The sequence below is a fragment of the Saccostrea echinata genome, unplaced genomic scaffold (genome assembly GCF_033153115.1).
Source record: "Saccostrea echinata isolate AGI-Se365-2 ecotype Australia unplaced genomic scaffold, CSIRO_AGI_Sech_v1 ptg000001l, whole genome shotgun sequence".
NCBI lineage: Eukaryota > Metazoa > Mollusca > Bivalvia > Ostreida > Ostreidae > Saccostrea > Saccostrea echinata.
This window is the reverse complement of record NW_026889750.1, coordinates 24,545,558-24,569,334: the sequence shown is the minus strand read 5'-3', so window position 1 is coordinate 24,569,334 and position 23,777 is coordinate 24,545,558. Positions and strand designations below refer to the sequence as shown.

The 23,777-nt window shown below is 33.2% G+C and overlaps 1 protein-coding gene across 3 annotated transcripts in view; it reads right to left on the bottom strand.

The window, feature by feature from the left end:
- LOC133187639 (calmodulin-beta-like) overlaps positions 1-19,120 on the bottom strand; it is a 37,290-nt gene extending 18,170 nt beyond the window's left edge. The window contains exon 1 of one of the 3 annotated variants that reach the window (XM_061323064.1): positions 18,768-19,120. In XM_061323064.1, coding sequence (XP_061179048.1) covers positions 18,768-18,794 — 27 coding nt within the window. In that variant the 5' untranslated portion in view covers positions 18,795-19,120. Of the gene's footprint in view, positions 1-5,974; positions 6,163-12,950; positions 13,321-18,767 lie in introns of those variants that run through there. The other 2 variants (XM_061323079.1, XM_061323071.1) reach the window with 2 other exon arrangements.
- Between the last annotated feature and the right edge of the window lie 4,657 nt (positions 19,121-23,777).

The window sequence follows — 23,777 nt, the reverse complement described above, 5'->3', positions numbered from 1 at the left end:
CGAATACTGCTAATTGTGTTTCTACGTTAAAATGCAAATCCCTAGTTTTACTGTTTACACCATACATAGCTTTTTTACCCTGACATGAAAAATGTTTCTGTGTTTCAGCAAATTTGCCATTATAATTGAACAACATTCCTAGATAATTAAATTGATTAACAACTTCAACAATGCAACCGTTGTATATCCAACGTTCATTTTCAAGGATTTTACGACTATTGCGAAAAATTAATATTTTTGTTTTTTCAACATTTACAGTTAAATTCCACTCTGTGGTGTATGTATACAATGCATCCAACATTCTTTGTAAACCATCAGCAGAGTCAGATATTAAAACAGTATCATCTGCATACATCAGTAAAAATATATTTAACATCTGCAGTTCAATTGATGGACAATTATTTGTAATAAAGTGACGTTCAAAGTCATTCAAATACATAGAAAATAACAATGGTGATAAAATTTCTCCTTGTAACACACCAGACGTAATTTCAAAATACTCTGTAAGTAAGCCATTATATTTTACACATGCCTTGATATTATCATATAAAGACTTAATAATACAAAGTAATTTCCCTTGAATACCCTGAGAACTAATTTTAAGCCACAAGTTAAGTCTATTGATATAATCGAAGGCTTTTTGATAATCCACAAAACAACAATAAAGTTTCCTTTTGTTCCTTAAAAATTTGTTAACTAGCGTCTGTAGTACAAATATTGCATCAATGGTACTTGCACCCGGCTTGAATCCAAATTGTGCATCTGTAATTATGTTATATTCTTTGTCCCAATGCATTAGTCTATTATTCAATATGCTTGTAAATAATTTGGCCATGCAACTAACAAGTGTAATTCCTCTATAATTATTAGGATTATTTGTATCCCCTTTCTTAAATACTGGCACTATACACCCAGTAGACCAGCTCTCTGGATAATGGCCTGATGTAAATATTTTGTTAAATAACATGCATAAAATAGGCATGAGTATTTGTTTACAATGTATAAAGAATTCGTTAATCATGCAATCTTCTGCATTACTTTTATCATGCTTTAATTTATCAATAGCATATTCGATTTCCTGTTCCGTGATTTCCTGATCTAATTCACAGTATACTGATGGTTGTGTCTCTATGTGATTAAATTCATTATTCCTACTGCTTTCTGTATTACCTTCAAGCAAGTTTTTGAAATGTTCTAAGAAATCATTAGCAGATAAATCTGAACTTATTTGCCCTTTCTTACGTTCAAACAATTTGTAAAATTTTTTAGAATTGTACTTCCGGATATACTCGATTTTATTACCTTGATGTCTCTCATAACTGTGTTTACATTTTTTCATAATTTTTTTGTATGCCGATTTTTTATTAAGTAATAGCAATCTATTATCAGTAGATTTCTGTTTATTAAAATGGTTTAGAGCTGTTTTATATTCTATGTACTTTGACTTACACTCTTCATTAAACCATGGTTTATCTTCATTTTGTAATGAATTAATATTTCTATTCACAGAAATAGAGCTATTACTCTGTATAATTTTACAGTATGGTAGTATTAAATCACATAAAGTTTTACTAAAATTTTCTACACATTGATTTACTTCCTCTGTGCTATCAAACGAATGAAACAGACAATTAGAAAGTAAGTCATAGTTATTACTGAGAGTAGTATTTATCTGTGTTACATTTTCTTCTACCCATTTTACTGATTTAAAAACCGTTCTACCTGACTGCTCTTGATCACAAACAACATCACTTTCTTTGTATGACCCATTTAGAGAAAAAATAATGGGTGCATGGTCTGAAAAAACAGTAAAATCTCCTAAAGTAAAATCTACAATATTACTAGCGTTTTCACTATTTGTTATTAGGTAATCAATGGTACTCATACCATTTGCACCATAAAAAGTGATACCCCCATGTAGATCATTTTTATGTCTTCCATTAATAATTCGCATGCCCGTGGTTTTACACAAGTCTGTCAGTTTTCTACCAAAGTTATTCACAAAACTATCAATATTATTTCTTGTAGACTCGTTTGTATCTAAATCGTAATCAGTAAAAACTTGCATATTATCTGATACCGATTTATTTATCATATCGTTCCTTATAAAATCATCTAAATTACCACATCTAGCATTTAAGTCCCCAGTTAAATAAACCTTTCCCTTGCCAGAAAATCTGCAAATTGTTTCTTCTAAATACTGAAAAATATCTACATCTTCCTTTTTATAGAAGGTACTTTTTTCTGGTGGTATGTAGCAAGAAGCTAGATAAATAGGCTTTTCATTTACATTTGACCCCTTTATAATTTCTAGCCAGATAACAGTATTGCAAAAACATTCTACGATATTAACATTAATACTCTGCATGTTTCTATAAAAAATGACAATTCCTCCCCCTCTTCCACAATTTCTAGGAAAAGTGTAACAATTGTACTTATCTAAATATATACATGATTCATCACCTGCACAGATCCAGCATTCCAAAAGAGCTATAATATCATATTTATTTACAATATTTACAAACTCTTTATCTTTCAGCTTTTGTCTAATACCTTTATTTACATTCCACACTATAAAAGAAAGGTTAGAGGTGAAGTCACTGACCTTTCTGTCTCTACAATGTTGTTCAGTCACAGGATTGATGCGGCCGCAATCAAGATGAAGAACATCACGCTGATTGGATGTAGCGGCCACGCACTCCTATCTGAAACCCATTGCAGTGCCCTGCGTTGAAGTGTAGCTATGGTAATTATTTGTGTTCGTATCGTAGTCCATAGGATCATTCGTTTCCCATTCTTCTTCCTCTGAATAGCTATGATTGTCCGGGTCATACTGCAGACCGTTCACAAATAACTTATCGCGCACAAGTTTGACATGCGACCCCTCGCTACGAAGTTGACGCATGATTGGTATGAGCTCCCGTCGACGTTTTTCCATGGTCGCTGGGTATTGTCTATGTACTCCAAAGGATGTTCCCCGTAGCCAGCTTGATCGTTCCAGAACCATGTCAAGATCCTCTTGATACAGAAAGCGAGCAACAATTGGTCGGGTTTTCCCTTTAGAGAAACGTCCGAAGCGATGTACATTACTAAATTCTACGTGATGCGTAACCTCCAGCTCGTTGTAGAGAAATTGACGCAGCTTTTCCTGTGTATTTTCATTCTTTCTCTCTCCTCCCAAACCACTGAACACCAAGTTCATTTTCATTGACCTAAACTGCAAATCTGTTATTGTTTCTTGCATTTGGATTTTATCTCGTCTTAACTGGTCCATATTTTTCGCCATGCCCTCTATCATCTTTGAATGTCTTGAAAGCTCCGTATCAGCACATTTGATCTTGTTTTGGACTGTTCGTACCTGGCCTTGGACTGTTTCCGTATCGAGCTTGGTTTGTTGGGTAGTTTGTTTTATGGAGGACACCGCAACTGTCATTTCTGCTGTATTTTTTCTACTGGTCTCAAACGTTTGGTTCATAAATTCCATTGCCTTTTCAACTTCAGTTATTCTTTTATCCGCTACGTACACTGTATTTTTTACGGTTCTTAATTCCGTTTCAAACTGGCTAAGTTTCATTTCAATAGTATCCAGTTTTTGTAGTTTACCGTTCATTTGGTTAATTGTCTGTGTAAGTGAGTCAATTCTACTGCACAGTGACTCATTTAATTGGTTAATTGGTGAAAGCACTTCCATTCCAACAAAGGTTGCCTGAGGGCAAGGATTGTACATATTGATACCAACGATAATATGTGCCTATCTTCACTGCAGAAATTGCCGCCTCACTATAAGGAATATAGTAACATGGATGATGATGATATCGAGGACTATACTTTCAGTTTTCATGAGGCCATGTGGGTGACTAAAAAGACTTATCTAGGCATATATCGTTGAATATATTGGTGAATATTAACATATACATGTATTTCAATATGCACCAATGGATGACAATATGTACAGGGCGACATGATGTACCATCACAAAGCCTAAATGCTTTATTGACTTTTATTGAGGTGAAAACAATTTCGATTATTTTTTTTAAGCTTCAAAAGAGAGAAAAAAAAATCTTCAGACAATACATAAACTTATTTTGATGTCTTTTGATTGAGTTTACGCTATTGATTTCTGTAAAACATCAAGAGAAAGTTTTTGCAATATTGTTATCGAAACCGTACATTTGTCTTCTCCTTTCAGCCAATTAGCGCGTTGTTACCGCGAGATCTGCTTCCCGCCGGCCGATAATCACTCTTTTCCCGCCATGTATCTGTTATCATGAAAATGTTCTTAATATGATGTTTTGTACACAAAAGATCAAACATTTCGAGGGAGGATGCATAGCTTCAATTACGATAAAGCACGAAAGCTCCTCTGATTCTATTTTCAAATTTGTCGTAATGACTTGAGAAAAAACAATTGTAATTTTTCAGGATGTTCTTTTTTTTTTTTTTTTTTTTTTTTTTTGAAAAAAGAATAAAAACCTGAAAAGTTCCAAGAACTGTTTCTGCTAGCCATCATCATTTCAAAGGGTAATTGTCTTTTGTTTCTAAGAAATGGTTTATGTTTTCTTCTTTTGTAAACCACCATCTGCAGGAGACACATATTAATATCTGCGCCAACATAACAGGAACTCTCTGTAGTTTTTTTAATAAGCAAAACCGTGTAATTACACGGAAGACAGGGTTATTAAATTTTTAAATACATATATTGAATATTCGAACTCTGTTTCTTGCAAGCAAATAATTAAAGGGAGAAAAGATAAAAAGAAACAGGATCTTGCATAATGTAGCTATATGGGCTTGCAAACACATCAGCGCTCGCTTACAATACCCAATGACAGGAAATCGCTTGTATTAAAACGAAGAAAAAAATAGAAAGTGGTGAAAACACGTGTTCCGACCACATTTGAATGTCTTTTTCTCTAATCAAAGCAATATCTGATACTAATATTGCATCTGGTTTTCTATGATTATTTTAATTAATTTTCATCAAAGAGTTTTACTTTCGCCGACCAGGTGTCTTCTTTCAATTTCCATTACCTACGTCAGAATGAAACTAATTTGTCAGCATCAGCAATTCCCGGGTCACGTGACATGGAAAATACCAAACCTCGACCTTTAGCATGCAATGCAATACTTTTGTTCTCTGGGTGGTGTTGATAACAAAAAGTGAACATTCCCTGCTGGGATGACAATCATAGTTTTTTTCTCACGTGATTAAGAAGTAACATAACAGTGTTTAAGATTTTTCAGATGTATTCCCGTGTTCGTATACAATTATACCTATTGCTCTTTCTAATAATATACAGCAAATATTTATCCTCACATTCCGCAAAACTTCTTCACGAGAACGTCAGTATTTTTGTTCTGTGAATACGAAATGTGCCAAGGTGAGAAAGAATGGTTCTTCGTAGTGACTTACTAGTATTTTTTGCGAACACGTATACCGTAAACCCTGAAGATCCAGACTTTAAAATTAATCATTTTACAAATTTACAGTTGTGGTTTGTCGTTGAAATCGGATATCGCTTGCATATATGAAAAACTTATCAAATTATTTTCAGTTCCATACTGCCAATAAGCAGAGGAAACACCCCAAAAAAGCCACAATTTCTGAGAAAAGTTCACATCGTCTATCATTATTTACATTGTCGGAATCTGTGTCGATATTGTATAGCCTTTAGGAAAGCCGGATTATTTATAAATATATAGTACAGATATAATATATATAGACAATTAAAATTTAGGTATACTGTATTTTCCCCGATTAGGACGTTGTCTCTGTTGTTAAAGATTTTCCAGCTGACTGATTAAGCTTTTGATAGCAACTGCAGCTGTTTGCCAATCCGCGTTGTCAAGGTCATAATAGACACCCAGAAACTTCAAAACTATGTCAATAAAATTATTCTAAATTGTATCATTTTAACTCACTCGATACACAGATTTTATCATGTATATTTACTGTAAACAAAATCCAACATACCTTCTCATCCATTTTTTAAGAGAAATTGTAAAATATACAAGTCACTATTTCATCTCCCAATGATAAAAGCTAGAACTTCCATGTTTTCACTTCGTGAGCGAGCTTATAACAATTATTCTCATGAACGCGGTAAATGTATGCATTTGTGTAAAAGACACATAAATACTGCTTCACTGAGCGACTACACATAGAACTCTCTCTACGAGCAGCTGAATCTCAAAGATCATTATATACAAACCATCGCAGCTCTCGACCTATAATCAGAGTAGGCGGGAGGTAACTCTTGCAACAAATGTCAGAAAGTATCCAACTTTGGGGGGAAACTTCACAAGGCACAGAAAGGCTGTAAGGTCAGCACAAATTTAAAAAAAAATGTACGCACACACTTCTATATTTACGCAAATGCTGTTTAATTTTCTAGGTTATGATTTTGAACAGACGTGAACCAGAAAGAAGATAGAAACCTGTATTGACTAAATGCAAATGAAATACACTAGTGCCAATTATTTCGAGGTTCCAATAGTTCAATGATTTTTGAGGAAAAGGGAAAACAGCATTAGACTTCTTTCGAAGGAGAAACATGTTCAGACAAACGTGTTTGCAGCCTGAACTCAATAAGAAAGTGCCAATAAAATGAATTACATGTTTGACCCCTCCGTGATGTTGCGTCAGTACCGTAGAGTTTAATTATCTATCATTCAGCTTACATAGGGACCTTTAAGATAATTCAATTAACTTGTATTCACAGATTGAAAAATTGCTGTACGAACCTTTTTTTCCATACAATACAAGCGTAAGCAGGTAAGCTAGCTTAATTCTATATACATATAGTGTCCTAAGTGCACTCAATTTTGCAGGAAAACCATTTTCACAACATCTAAGGCCAGTTTAAACAGGAAAAAAAATCAATCATATTGTTACTGGATGCTAACGATAAAGTTCTGCTTACATTGTCAGAAATTAAGCAATTTTCTGCTACCAATAGATAACAAGCAAATGACTGCTATGAAATGATACCAGTAATATCCCGATGAAAATTCAAAGACCAAATCAGGATTCTAGCAAGTCATTGACAGGACCATTCGATCCTTAATCACTCTGAGAACTAAAACATTCAATGGAGTGTTGATTGGTAATTGTAACATGTCTCTTGGAGTTTCTAGGTAATGGCTTCGTAGGACAGTAAAGGTTAGATTCAAGTTCATTACCTATCGGCAAAAATTAGTTTTGCATTGGCATGATACACAGATTTCTCGTCTGAGTACCATTAATCGCCTGTAATAGTGTTTACCGAAATGCTGATGAGAAAAACCAATTAATAGGTGTTTATATACTGTTAATAGTGGCAAATGCCAACTCTTTACACAACAAAATCACTTACACGCATACATGCAAGAAAAAACAAAATACATTCAAAACGCAGCAACATGCCAATGGAAATTATTGCTTTTAATCGGAGGAAGAAAGGTGAATCGAGCAAATCCTTTTAACAGACACCCAAATTAAACTAACTTTTTCCAAGGTCCACAGAAGTCTACCGAATACAAGAGTTCTATGAAATGCTTATCGAGCAGAGAAGTGTTAAGTACATCAAACATGCACTATATAGTCTTTTTACTAATGGATCAATTTTTCCGAATTTCTAATTTCAAAATCTGTAATATGACATAACCATCAATTAAAGAAAAAAACGAAATACAAGTTCAATTACTAAAGAAAAAAAAACTTATATATAAGTTCACCACAACGTTCCACTATATGTAAATTTAAAGTAAAAATAATTATTTGATCTTATACATCATATATATCAGTATCGTATTAATTTTCCATCTCTTTTCCATCTTTTATCCATTTTCTGACTAATGAGATTATTAAAATTACCGATATTAACAATTAAGTATTCACCAGGGAAAAATGTCATATTAGGAAAAACTGCGCAACTTTTCTTTATGTGCACATGCTATTTGTCACTGTAAATAACAATGATTATAAACTTATTTTCCTCTTGGTTGAAAGGGAGAGCGCAGTATATAGGCCTATAATAGTCCGCGAAAAAATGCGATATTGTTGTGAACGTTGTATTGTATATAAATGGCACACTGATTAATACTCTCAGCCAGATATATAAACAGTTGGTAATGTCAAGGCATCAAGCAAACTTAATACCAACAATTTATACCTCTCCCTTGTATGGGCGGAAGTGTGCATCGTAATATTAAACTTAGAAAGGAAATACATGTATACTGTTTACTTAAGATAATAATTTTTTTTTAAACAGATATTTTCGGGGTCAAACTTCGCTTGAATTGTTTTACAAACTTAAAAGTATATGCTAAAATTCACTGTTAAAATTTTCTCACAGGTATTTAATTTCAATGTTGTGAAATAGATAAAGAGCAATAGATAAAGAACAAAAATATAGATATCAGATTCAGAAGATTGCATTTGTCATCGAAATTGTTATTGGGTAATGTTATCCCAGATTGCATTGTCAGTGAAGGAAAACTTGTGTTTTTGATACACTATGTAAATCATTTGAGATTTTAGTTGAATTTACATGTACATGTACATTCAATGACTTTCATCAATTATCAAATAAATTCCTCACAACATGTGGCTTGTCGGTAGCCTAGCGACCTACATGTACCACTTGTTAAAGATTTATACATTCAATGATGTTACATTTCATGTAACATTTTTGGCATTTGACTTTTTAAGCATATGAACTATGGAGCAAATGTTTATTTTCGTATACAGTTTAGTGATTTTTCTTTTTGATATCGGATTCTGAAGTTACTGTTTATAAAATGTAAACACTTGGTTTTGTTTTGGTTATTTTGTGTTACCATTAGATTTGGAAAGGGGGGGGGGGGGTCTTGCCCTGAAAGAAAGTACGGCTAAACAACTACGTTGTGTATCAGCTTTATTTCAAACTAGCACCTGATAGAACCATCATGTATTAATGTATAACGTATCAATATAACTAGATGCTGTGTCGTCTGTATATCATTATACCTGGCGTCTGTCTGTCTGTCCATCCGCAAAATTCATTGAATTAATACCGTAGTTTCTTTGAAATTTAGTTAAACACAAATTTTATGTTAAGGTGAAGGAAAGGTCAAGGTCAAAAATGTTGATACAGTTGAATAGCTCTCACCAATATGTATCAGCATATTAGGTTTGATTAAAATATTTGAAACTGAACTTAATACTGTTTTAAGAAAAGTGAGGTCAAGGTCAAAGATGCTAAATGCAGTTGAAGAGCTCTGATCAAAACGATTAAGCGTTAAGGTTTTATAAAAATATCCAAGTTTCTTTAAAATTGAGATAATCACTAATTAAAGAAAGTGAGGTCAAGGGAAATGTCAAGGTCAAAAAACATTGATGCAGTTGAATAGCTCTCAACAGCATCTATGTGCATACATGTATGAAGTTTGATAAAAATATCTTGATTAGTTTCTTTCAAAATTTATCTGAACACAAAATTAAGAAAAGTGAAGGTAAAAAAAAATTGATGAAGTGGAATAGTTCTCATCAGTATGTATCAGCATATAAGGTTTGATAAAAATTTTTCGAATAGTTTATTTGAAACTGGGCTTAATACTATTTTTTAAAAAGTAGGATCACGATAAAAGGAAAGGCCAAGGTCAAAAACGCTGATGCAGTTGAAGATCCCTGATCAATATGTACCAGCATATGAAGTTTGATAAAAATATCTTGAATTAGTTTCTTTGAAACTGGGCTAAACGCAAAGTTAGTTTAAGTTTAAGAAGTATTTTATTCACGATATACAAAGAAGTACACAATGAACATGGATTGAACAGCAGGCAAAAGTGGCCTATAATTAGTTCTCTCCGTCGCAAAGTGTGACGGAAGGACGGAAGGAAGGAAGACGGACATGACAAACACTATATGTCCCGGCTATATTCAGGGCGGGGCATAAAAATACCTAATTAATGTATAATTACATCATAGCGTTTCGGTCTGAAGGGGGCGAGACCTGGAAGAAGTATTCTTAATAACAGATAATGAACAATGAAAAATCGAGTTATATATTCCTGAAGTAAAAACATACTGTGGAAAAAGTCTTATGGATAAAATCACTTATTTAAGGGAGCCGACTGGGGTTTTATTGTGTGAAAAATACTACAGAGAAACTCTTTAATTTTATACCATATATACCTTACATTGACTTCAGTATACATGCCAAGTTTAGTGAAAATCTACCGTCTGGTTATTTTTTGAGGGACCGTCTCAAAATACAGGTACATTTACTATGGGATTATATAGGAAAATACCATTTTTTCGCACTTCGGAGCAAATTATACAAATACTATTATAGACTTTTTGCTCAAATTTTATTATTTGATGAGTAATACTATATTGTACATTTTGTGCAAGAAACACAAAATTCTACCGTCTGGTTTCCAGAGGGGGCATCTCAAAATTTCAAAATCTATGATATTTTCTGGTTTTTATTGAGTACAACAAAACATAACAGATACCATGGATTTACTTAAAAATAATAACAATGATTGCTAGATTCTCAATTTCCTATGTTTAAAATTTCAAGAGCATATATTTTATACTTTTTATTCTATGGCATAATTAATGACCCCGCTTAAAGAACTTCGGTTATTCATAACGTCAAAAACACACTACTACGACGTCTTTCTACCCATCATTTGAAAAATCGTTAAATAAATCAGTTATTTAAAAACGTAATTAGATTTTTTAACCTCATATTTCCTAAATTTGTTATTTTTTTTATAAATTATGTAAAAATAGTTGCTTTAAAAGAGTAAATACGCTTTGTTTCACTATGCTGCGTGAAGTATTGCGCAATGAAAACCCCAGTCGGCCCCCTTAAGTAAAATCCCATATGACATTTATACATGTTGAACCATATATTAATATATTTAATTAAATAAAATAGAAGAGTGATTAGCATTCCTTCCCTTCTTTAACTGATCATAGAAATTTAAGATTCAGTTTCAAATGCTAGATATAAATTCAAATATGCTGTTCATGCAGTTAGCGAGTTATTACCTGCATTTAGTGTATATGTCTCCCATATGGTTCGGTACGCAAGAGCATGTTCTGAGTAAGATCGATGTTTTAAACCAAAACAGGCTACTGTCAAATAATTTGGGGTAACAGTGCATTGTAAAATCTCGTTCAAAGTCAGCACTTCGCAAATCATTGGTGGCAAATACAACCTTTCGTTGGGTTGTATTTTGACAGACATGTTTCGTGCCAATTGTCAGTCCATTGTTTTCAAATTAATTTTGACTATACGTTAAAATCCCTGTACCTGATCGATACAGAGGGCTCACGGCGGTTATGACCGGGCGACAGGGAATGCTCACTCCTCCCAAGCACCTGACTCCACCTCTGAGACAGTGTATTTCCATGGATCCATTTTTTTCGCAGTAATTAAACAGTATTTTTGAGCATGTATGAGATTGATCACAGTTCGTCACCCTCATCCTTTTAATTATTCCACTCCGGAATTATGGGATTTTTTTTTATTTATGACAAGCTCTGTAAAATTCGTTGGAAAGATACAAGGCGTTTCGAGCGACAAAACTTTATTTCATTTGCAGAAAACTGACATACATTGACCGATTTTTATATCGAGTCTACCCCCCCCCCCCCCATAATATATACTTATACATGTAATAACGTACATTCTAGCATCCAATGATGCTAGGAAATTTAAAATACTAGTAATCAATTTCACCTCACTTCGGATAAACATTTTAACAAATACAAAAACATGTAATTACATAAAATAAGGATGTATCGCAATTCGCTGAAAGCAGTTGTTTTTAGAATATGTCCACATACACGTTCGATAACAAATTCAAAATGCAAGAATTTGATGGCGGTAACAAATTAATGCTTGTGACACATGTACATTAAGTCGTGTTCAGAATACACCTGTAACATATTTTTGGTGGAAAACTTGGATTCAATTGTTCTTGGTATATAATTAAGTTCACATAAAAACCATCGGTATGGCCTTTCCCCAAGTGAATTTGTTATTATAGCGATCTATGATAATTTGTTCAGATGGTCAATGAGAAAACCCCCCTCCGTGTTGCAGATGTATGTTGTTATATGGGGACTTGCATCTATGCCAAGGTAAATTCTGCTTGTATATGCTGTACACAATTTTTCCACATTATCACGCTGGACAACTGTCGGAAATTTGGCAAAATTCTTTGTGTTCATGTAATAATTTATATAAAGAATACAAGAGAAGCAGTATGCAAAAGCATTAGCAATGAAGTCATCTGAAAATAGAATTAGCAGACGCCTTGCCAAAGGGAATTCTTAGAGATGCGAAAAAATTCGTGGTCTCCCTCATAATTATTAATGAAACAATTTTAAGGCAACACAAACCTCATCTAATCGAATTTTAAATTCAAAGTTTGGAAATTTTAAAGTACATGTAGCTTGGTTTATTTGTAGAATGATACAAAAAGATTTACATATACGAATTCTAAATACTAGTACATTGTACCGTCATTTAATTTCAATGACAGCTTCTCCTATATGCAAACATCTTTTTTGTTAAACTATTAAGGATATAGGATGCTCAAAAAAATGATGTCATTATGTTATAAAATATAAAACAGTTTGAGCTCCTAATTATTGTTAAAACACATATTCAAGGAAAGTTAGGGAAATTTCCCTATAAAGCCAGCCTTTTTTATTCTCATCAAATCTGTGCTTTACATCTATATATGGAAATTCAATGCAAAAACATGGAAAAAATTAAATCCCCAAAATATATATACAACTTTACTCTAATATTATCTTGTAATGAATCAATTTGAAACTTAAAACAGCAAAAAAAAAAAAAAAAAAAAAAAAACAAGAAGGTAAGTTCAAGTTCATACTTTCCCCAGATTTTGGATATCATGTGACCTTAAGACGAAAAAAAAAATGAAATGATGCATAAACTTACATATCGGGAGTTTTGATGGAAATTATCCTATTTGAAGCGAAAATTTTACAGCACCCTGTGGTATCACTTGGGAATTCTAGGACCGGTCTCGTTTTCAATTTAATTTAGGGTATAGGACAATTATCACTTTTCTTGATACACAAAATCTGTAGTTGATTAATTCCCACCAATCAAAGAGACCATAATTAACTTCAAGTCGTGGAACATTTCAGGCGAATTGGCGGAAATTCCAAAAATCAATTTCTTGTGGCCGCTTCAGAAACGTTACTTCTGCTTATACCTATCTAGTGAAATCCGCGCAGAAATGCACTTCCTGTTCCAATCGTTGGTAACATGTAACAAAACAAAATGGTTTGTACAAAATTCTACTTTTCTGAATTTCTCTAGTTATATGCACGCATGTTTATAGCAGAGATTCATTTGAAGCTGTCGCTAGGAATATAATAACCCACAGAACGCCACCAGGTCCGTTATATTCGAAAGACACGTTCTGAGCAATTATTGTAGGGAGTACTGATTAGAACTATATAGATACTGATGATACAGGGAGTTTGCCGACAAAGATAATGGTATGTTGGTGCACATTGTGTCAATAACAATCCAACACCTGCGAATTGCGCCTCTTTTTAGTTGAGCAATACAATACATATCATCGGCGCCCAACAAAGCAAGCTTGAAACTTTCTGCCAAGTCATATCTATTGAGAAGTGACGTTTATCTTGGTAGAACAGGTTCGTCATTATTGTCGCTTTTCTATCAAGTCATACACAAGGAATGAAAGCTATGAGGAAAAGTTGTATATGTTACGCGAAAAATCTCTGCATATTAATATTTATAGTGTTTTAAGAAGAGATTCCTCAAAGCGCTATTCGTTTATCTTACATTACAATCGACTTGCGCTTTGTCTTTGCTTTGCAAAGCTTTTGTTTACTATTCAATATCAAAGAAATTACATGAACGTTTCTTTCACTGACTCTATAGTAGATTCTTAATTACATGAACTAAGAAAACCTAAAAGTATTACATACATGTATGGTTTTCCGTGGCAACTCTCTTTCTTTTGTGTGCAACAATTATTAACAATCTCCGCCTTAAAATATACTGAATGTCACAAGTTACTGAATGAGAAATTGAAATTTATGACCCATGATGATACACCTTTTAGGGTGTATCATCATGTAATTATTATAGAACTTGGGTCTAAGTTTTTGAAAAGTTTATCCCTGTAAAGTTAAATATCAACGACAAAAAATTTGGCTATAAGATCGAAGGTCAAATATGGGTCCTGATTAAGAGGTCCATAGACCTTGACGGGCACCTGAAGAGTACGACTTTCCCAAGTTACGACCAAAGAAAATTTGCAAAGATGTAATGTTAATCTACATATATATTAAATTTGCAAAGATGTAATGTTAATATACATGTAGTCATGTACACTGTATATTAACTTAATCCCAACGTTTGGCCTGAACCCTGGAGTTATGAATTTAGAAATTTTTGTCAGGGGCTTACAGCTCAATACAACCATGCGAAAAAAAACTTGCCCATAGATGTCAGAGTAAAGAATATATTTTTGTAAAATTAATGTTTAATGTATTTATTATAATGACCTATTAAGCTCAACCGAAAGCTCTGACCAAATAGTCATGAAACTCACAATTAAGTACATTATAATGATACGAACAGTTTGCTTGGTAGATGTCCAGTTCTAGAGAAAAGAATTGCATGAGATTCTGTTTTTCCCTCATTTCCCGTGCAGATCCCGGGAATGCAGGAACTGTAAAATTCGCATATTCGTTTTCCTTTATCCACACACACACACATATATATATATATATATATATATATATATATATATATATATATATATATATATATATATATATATATATGATATACACCATACTTTAAATCGGTTAAAATCGATTTTAAATTAGCTATTTATGGAATAAACGGAAATGCTCAAAGGTTTAGAAACTACTGCTACGGACGAAGCAAGACCAGGCCCCTTGAATGACTAAGGTGACCTCTGAAAAAAAGTCTGGACTGGATTTGTTGACAAGGAAACTATTTAATACATGTGTATGTGATTCTGAGGTCAAATTAAGGCATCAGTTATGGCAATATTTTGGTCAAAATGGTTAATGACACGCTGTCCTCGGATCCTACATAATAAACCTACAAGCTATAAAGATATCCCAGTATTAAAAGATTGAAAAAAATCTGGTCCTGAAACATTAATCGCGTTAAAACAATGTCTTCCATCATCGAAAGCGAGATACAGTGTATAAAGACAACATGCATTCTATTTCTTTTGTGAATAGCAATCACAAAAGTACAAGTTTTACACACGGTGCAATCAAAGCATTATGTATAAAATAATGTATTGCTAGTTTACAGAGTTTGGATAGATGTACGTCTTGGGATGCAAACCAAACAAAGCAGAGTAGGGGTATGATTTTAGATGGTAATGTCTATTATGGGTAATGTCTATTATGGGTAATGTCTATTATGATACTAAGTGAACCATGCTATTCCTGATAGGAGGCAGACTGATTGCATGCATTCCTTCCAACACCTCCCTAATGCATTCTTGGTCAAAATAGGGTCCATGGTTTCTTTGGAAAGGAATTATTCTTAAAAGGATTAACCTTATCAAGCATACGGAAAATATAAGCCAAATGCAGCATTGAAATAAGATCGTAACTATCCATTATCCTATACAACTGTCCTCATGGAGTTTAAATCTGTATTAACAATTGTCATATACAATACACAAATTTAAATGCATTAAATTCTAAATTTGTTAGAAGACCACCTGCTCGCAGACCTAACCCCCAACCCCCACCCCCGGGCAATAAAACAGAAATATATCTTTTTCACTTGAAACAATTAGACGACTTTAAAAGACTGCTATGAAATAAATATTTTATCTGATTATTGATAATCCAAAAATAGTGGACAATGAAACATAATCATGACTGAGACATGTAAAGCATAATTTATCCACAAGGAGAATCAAAGTCAGGTTTCCAAAAATCTGGAAGTGTGGCAATTTTAGAAAAACTTTTGAATGGATCTAAGTTAGGGAAGGTTCAAGCTATGTTCGGAATTGAAATAATAATAGGTTCTTTCTTAAAAATATATTTAATACAAAAAGAATATTATACAAATATTTTACTTCATTCAAGTATGCATGAAATATGGAATATGTTTTATTTTAAAGCATAGCTGGTAATAATTAGCTTAAGTGTCTTAAGAATCTAAATTAGTTTTCAAAAATTTTAACCACAGATGTTGCAGTTTGCAGTAACCCCCCCCCCCCTCCCTTTCCAAAAAAAAGAGCAAGATTCTATAGAATGCCCATCTTCATTCAAAGTTAGAAACAAAGGTCATTTTAGATTATGCAGTTCATTGTCAAGAATGATATGAGTAATGTAATTAATGCAGTTCTCATCAAATGAATATTTTGGTAATGTACATCCCTAGAAGCGACATCCATGCAAATTTGGTCTGGATAGGACTAATAGTTTCTCGCGAGTTTAACTTGCTCCAGTAACTCTTGACAATTGATCAATCACGTTGAAAATGTTAGTTAGATGCAGGACCCGAAACATTCTTGTAGTGTGCCCCCCCCCCCCCCCCCCCCCTGCAAAATCCATGCAACTTTAGATCATTTCAAAATCGTTGACCCTCAGGTAAGGGAAATAACTCTCACTGGGATAAATGACTTTTTCCTTTGTAAGATGGTCAAAATTAAAGCCCATTTCTGTCAAATCTTTCCCGGCAAGGTATGTTGAAACTGTATGAATTTTGATTAAAATTAGATTTTTTTTATGGAGAATCAAAATAATTAAAACAATTTTATAAATATGAGTGAACAGCGGGTTGATTAACCTCAAGGCTTCAAAATAAACATGACTGTTCAATCTTAGGAAAATGAAGGTCAAATGCAGCATCCGAAGCACGTCTGATTGTGTGCATTCCTAGATGTAACAAACATCCATGCAAGTTTGGTCAATATAAATCTTATAAATGGACCTGCTTTAAAAAAATTTAACCTGTTCAATCATCCAGAAAATGAAGGACAGATGCAGCATTCAAATCATATCTGGCATTGGTCAGCCCTAGATGCTTCATCAATACCAGTTTAGTCAAGGTAAGGGACTGCTCACGCCGACGACGGGGCTATAGTATAAGCTCATCATTACTTCTTCGAGGCCAAGCTGGATGACGTTTGAACATCATGTTTAGTTTCTGAATAGTTTATATATTAATATCCTGAATAAAAAACGTACAATTACAATTGAATTGTTACATGTTTATATGTGTGGCGTTGTTGCACTAAACTGCAACTGAATATGTTTAAGAATATGTGCCTAAGAATATGTGCTCTTATATCCTTTTTCCGTTTTTGTCGAGTTTTACACAAACTGCGGTCAAATCCAGCTAAGATCCTTGTGCTTTTCGCCAATAACTTCAATGTCTGATTTTGATTAAAAGAATTCTCTCAGTTGAAATGACTTAATGTATATCAATAATTCACTGCATATTATTTTTAACTTTCTTATGAAGAACTAGCTACAATGTATTACGCTCTCCTTAGCTTGGTATTATACTTTTAGTATGTATTTTATTGTTTTTTTCTCCTCTGCGTTGATAAACAGTTTGCACTCAAACAATATATATTCTTCAGAGAAGAATTTTAATAAGGAGTATGACCCAGTTTTATCTTCTACAGAAAGAATGGGAATTGATCATTGCATTTGGATAAGAAAGTCAATTTCTCAAGTGGCCAAAATTCTGGCGTAGGAGTCTATTTTGCACTTAAGACATCAGTGATCTATTTAAGAGACCGCAAATGATAGGGGTCACTATGTAATTAGGTATAGGTTCCATTCTGATTCCCATGCGAATATTTGCAGTGGAAATTTGGGCTGAATGTAAGCCAAATACCTATTATTCATATTCACATACACTTTGAAAACCGCTTTGTAACTTGACAGACTGAACATTTTGCATAGGTGCTACTTATGAACAAAATTATGCAAAAATATGGATTGACAGCTTTCTAACTGCCTGGCTTATAAAATAATTTATGATCCTCTGTTCAATTTTTTTTCCGTTTTGAATTCAGTAATTAAAATGATACCTTTCAATTGCAAATTTCTATATTTAAAAAAAATGGTAAATTTCCAGCAGTTCACCGTGTATTTATTTTAGCTTACATGTACATGTATTTGCATGTAATATCATCGCTTTGAAATGAAATTAACAATTGCTTACAAAACTAACTGATCTTGAAAAAATACTGATGGAGAGAGTGGGATAGTGGGTTATAAAAAAAAGTCAAGATTTATGACACATTCTGTATGTAATAAAGGGTTTAGAATATTTATGCTATCAGTGATAATATCATAATAAGAATAATTATAAATTCTATTTATATAATTTTATACTGAAAATTGAATTATATCGTCTAATTTCTTAGTATCATACATGTATATTCAATTCTAGTAAATAGCAATAGTTCAATATAAGAAGCATACTTAAATTGCTGTCGTATAAACACGTAATAAATGAAAGCCAATAATCGCTAAGATCATTCATGGAGAGGAGACCACAGATCGATCTTGGGTTTCTTCTGGAGACCGAGTCTCTAGAAAGATTCTATATTGGATGATCCAAGTAGTGTACATAGCTCCCAGTCTCCATAGATCTTCTCGGGGCATCACCCACAAAAGCAAGAGAAGACTGCACGAAAATGAAAGTTAAAAATATCGATTTGCAAGTAATTAAGAAAATTATACCACTTACGGATAATGTGAGCTCCTCTCCCTCCATAGCCTTGCAAAGGCAATCCTATCCTTGATATAAAGAATTTAAAATACCACCAGACACATTTAAATTTCCATGAGTCTTAATTTGCAGTCGTTTGGTACACACAATTATGAGTAAGTAACATTAATATCTGTCGTGTAAAAAATATACACCGCTTTCCCTTTTCTGAAAAACTGACTTAATTTCCCTCAAATGGTATATTTTTATGTCAAGCGCTTAACACACGACAATTTTAATGAGAATATATTATAATGTATATTTATATTTGATGATATGTATATACGTTTATACATGAATGAGGCTGAAGGCCGCTGGTTAACCAGTGCCGAGTGACAGTCAACGAAGTGTGCAATTTGTGTATGTCAACAACCGCAGATAACAAACAGCGGGACTACAACAATAAGATGGGAAATCACCGTGAGGAGACCTATTTTCTTCTGGAAATCTCTGATTTATCAGAGTATTTTTATCTTGCAATTGCGTGGAAAAAAGTCGTTGTGACTATTTGCAATATAAGGCATGTATCATCAATTAGTATTTCAAATAAGATGCCAATTTTGGTCGCGTGTTTACATTTTTTTCTTTCAAATCTATAAAAAGATAACCTTGGTTTTTAAAAAGATTCATCCGCTCGACGAACTCTACATTAAAAATAGATCATACTACTTAAGAATCAAAAAGAGACATTGTAAAATATTAAACAATATTTCCTATAAGGAAATGCAACCTAAGTAGAGTTTTCCACTTCGTTGAAAAAGAATGTTTCGAGATAGAAATCAATTTCTCCAAAAATTTTCCTCTCGACTAATTATTAGAAGACAATAAATGTATACGGTAATAAAGCGGATATATCTCCTAAAATGGAAATATTTATTTTTATATTTCATGCCACAACATATTTTTGCACGTGAAATCAAAATATCAAAGCGGTAACCGTAAAGAACACTAAGAATCAATTATGCATTATTAATATGTGTTTTGAAACAACAACAGTTAAATTATGAATATTGTGGGATACAAACAATTGTAGCTTATCAATATATGTTCGAAGAAACTTTACAAAAGGGGAATGAATTTGGAGAATTTGACTCGATCACAGAAAAGGTTAATTTCTGATTTGGTAAGTGCGACACCCTGAACCGCGGTAACGACCCTTCCATTCAATCATGCAGCTCTCCAAGAGCGAAATAATTAGTGTAGGATATGGGGCAGGTATGACTTTAAATCTCCGTTTTTGTCATCATTCAAAGTTTACAAACCAAAAGTATTTAGGTAAATCTGTCCCCTACCAAGATGTCATTCAAAAAAGTGACGTCAATCGAAGCTCCACAGCACTATTTTTGGATGTCGTAAAGTGCGTGCATAAAGATTAATTTCGACCTAAATATGTTGTCATCACTTTATGAATAAAACATCTTGAGTGCCTCTTCTTCGTGTTTAAAATCACCAGGAAATTTAAACCAGTTTATTACGAACCTAGCTATTAAAACTTTGTCGACTTGAAAAATATCCAAATATTATTCTAATATATATTGAGATATTGAGTTAAAAGGACACAAGATTTCCACATGTGTTTAATGTACTAATCTATTGATATATCAATAGACAAAATTATCTGGCAGCAATTCGACGTTAGAAAAATAATACAGGCACATCTCAAGGTAAATGATTCTAATTTTAAAAAGCGTCGCAGGGTCAGTGTTTAGGAATCTATTTTAGGAGTCAAATTAAAAGACTTGGAAAAAATGGTTAACAAGCTTTGTCGCCATGGAACTAGTGAAAAAACATTAAATATCCTGACTGTTTGTCTGTTTTGTTTTATTTGCTTTAATCTGTGTATTTTTATGGTTATGGGGATCATAAATTAACGTCGACGAGGAATATAGTAAGCTCACAAATACATGTAGAATGCAACTTTGAAACCACATGCTGTTGCAAAGACCCGACAAAAGACCAGGATTTTTTGTAGACAAGTACTTAATGGTTAAGATCGACAATGGTTATCCGAGAGTATATATACTAAAGTTCGTTACATTTATTGAAAATATCTCTCAATGAGAATGAAAATTAAACACAAATGTGAGTATGCTGACCGTGGTCTAGTAGCTTATACAGTTACATCTCAGGCGTGATAAAAATCAAAATGGCTACCATAGGTCCATGGTGTAGGTTATAGGTCTTGAAAGAAATGCTGGCCTAAACGCTACTTAGGAAAAACTGGCTTAAATATAATTGATACTAGGCTCCAAGTCAAACATAGCGTCCTTAGTTACCACTTCGCATCACATGACATATTTATATGAACAAAACTTGTTTCCTCCATTTAGGGAATTTAGAGCCATTCTCCCTAATTAATTAAACTCTTGTATAACAGCCGTGGCACCCTGCTATTATAAAACTATTTGGGTACCATTTAACTCATATCAGGCAAAACTGGTTGCTATGTGCCATGGTTACTATGACAACATGCATTTTTGAACATGTTCAGAGTTCCATCCTTAACGTTTGCAGCAGTGCAGAAAAGCGACAGTGACTGTTTCCAAAAGTCAAAAACTTGACCTCCTATAAACATGATGGAAATATTTTGGAAAACAATGTGACATGCATTTCCATGAAAACAAAGTATTGAAATGCAATATGTTTTTATCATTCATTTTGATTAGTCATTTATTCACAAAATATGTCTATGGAAATTATTTGAAAAGCATGTATATAAATCTGAAAAAGTATTCAGTTACCTTGGATACGTACCCTTGTATGTAAATTCCAAAAACTTTTCATTGTTATGTAAAAATAAAACTGTCTTGACTTTCAGCTGTGACCACCTTAGAATTTCTAACTGAATACAAGCTATCACAATATTGATACGAAATTCGGAATATTCAACACTTTTCCTTCTTGGTAACCATTGCAGAAAAATTTCTTCTTTTCACCAAACTCGATCAATATTATTCAACTTTAGATTAGTATAATTTTAAATGACTTAGTATATTTTTTGACGAGAAGGTTACTTAAATCATAAAGTAGCAAGAAATAATTACTATAAATCACTACTCAGTTGCCTCCATGATTACCACAATGTAGCAATAGTTTTCTTAGAATATCAATTTTCATCGTGTTAAAGGTCCTTTAAAAAGAATGTCTTTAGATCATGAGTGGCAACTATGTATATTTTTTGTGGAAATGGTCCATTTGGTTTTCAAAGTCCTTTTTAAGGAAGCTCTAATCATTGCATACTGAGGGGTTCTAATTCCATAGTAGTTTTATGCATGTAGAGTGATTTTTCCTTTGGCGTAAGATGGAATAAAAGCAAATATACTGTAATTGACACAGTACAAAATACATTGAAGTATTCTTAACATTGTATTAGATCAAGATAAAGTAAATAAATGCATTATTTCCATGCATTTTCCCAGTGGAAGTAAACAACAGAGAATTCGGTTCCCTAACACATCAATTTATTTGAACATTTCCCCTGGGGAAATATGGCAGGTATCCTATGTTAAACAGGTCCAGCACAATCTCTTGATTAAGCTATATAGCTTGAAATAGCTATATAGCTTTATTAAGCTATTCAAAATAGCTTTATAAAGCTATTTATATGCAGGTTTTCACAAAATGTTATTTGTACAAAATAGACAAAAAGTCGCAAGTATTTGACTATTCATATATGTAATATGGGTTATCAAATCAACAACCCAAATCAAAGATAGTTCTAACATTGCAGCATTTGAATACTTTTAAGCAAAAGATGAATTTCCATTGTTTGGGTAACTGTACACTACCTTGTGTGCGTTGAGGTATGGATAAGTATGATTGCTTCTCATTGTACTGAATTATTACCAATCAATTATCTTGTTGACCATAATTGGCCTCCTTTATAATTTCATTGAAGAAGTAACTGTATCAATTGCTTTATATAGTCCCAAAACTTTTAGAACTTTGAGTACAAATGCCCGTATTCATACCTATGGCTCAGGTAAGCTAGGTTTATCAAGTAAGCCAGAGTCAAGTAAACTGGGTTTAAATCCCACTTGAGCTGAGCTCACGTAAACCTCACTTGTGTTTCACACTGAAAATAAAACTGGTTTTACCTAAACTGCAGACAATCTCGTGTTTTGACAGCATTTGGTGTAATATTAACCAGAGAAAGAACCGAAGACACCGGAAAATGAAAAGACAGCATATATCTTCATAGAAAACCTTTCATTACTTCACAGAAAATGTTTTATTAGGAGCGTCCTCCTAATATTGAGGAGAGACAATGTTCTCACCATTACTATCAATAAATTAATTCATTCAATATAACAAAGACCTCCACTTACTCTATAATTAAATTTTCTAAGTGAGCAAAAGACACAATTCAGATTCAGGAATTTTTCTCCTTTAGGGGCACGGGCATACCCACTCCAAAAAAATAAGAAACATCTTCCAAATAAAATTCATTATTTTTTTAAAGGAATAAAAAGCACCAATACTTATTTGGTCACTTTCATTCTACTTGTACACGTATGCATGGGTTCAAATCTCCCCCCCCCCCCCCTCCCCACACACACACACACACAACTTGCCTTTGCAATTACACACAATAGAGAGCGAAGTTGCAAATCGGAGACAATGTAAAATCACTTGTAAATTTCCACCTGGGAATGGCATTGAACATTGATGTAACACACTTCAGCATGTCCATAATAAGTAGAATAGCAATTTTAGAGAATTTGTGCAAGATCATCATATAAAAAGATTTAATCTGTCACAGATAATTTTCGGTTGTCTTCTATCTTTTTCCAATGAGATCCAGCCTCTTCATCTAATCTTTGCAGTCCTCCAGTGTTAAAAGAACAATAAATCAACATTTAAACCTACCCTAGACCAGGTTTAGGCTCAGCTTAATTTGTGAGCTTAGCTCACTTCTGAGAAACAGGTATGAAACGGATTTAAAAAATGTAAGCTGTTCTTAGTGGTAAACCTGGTTTAAACACAGGT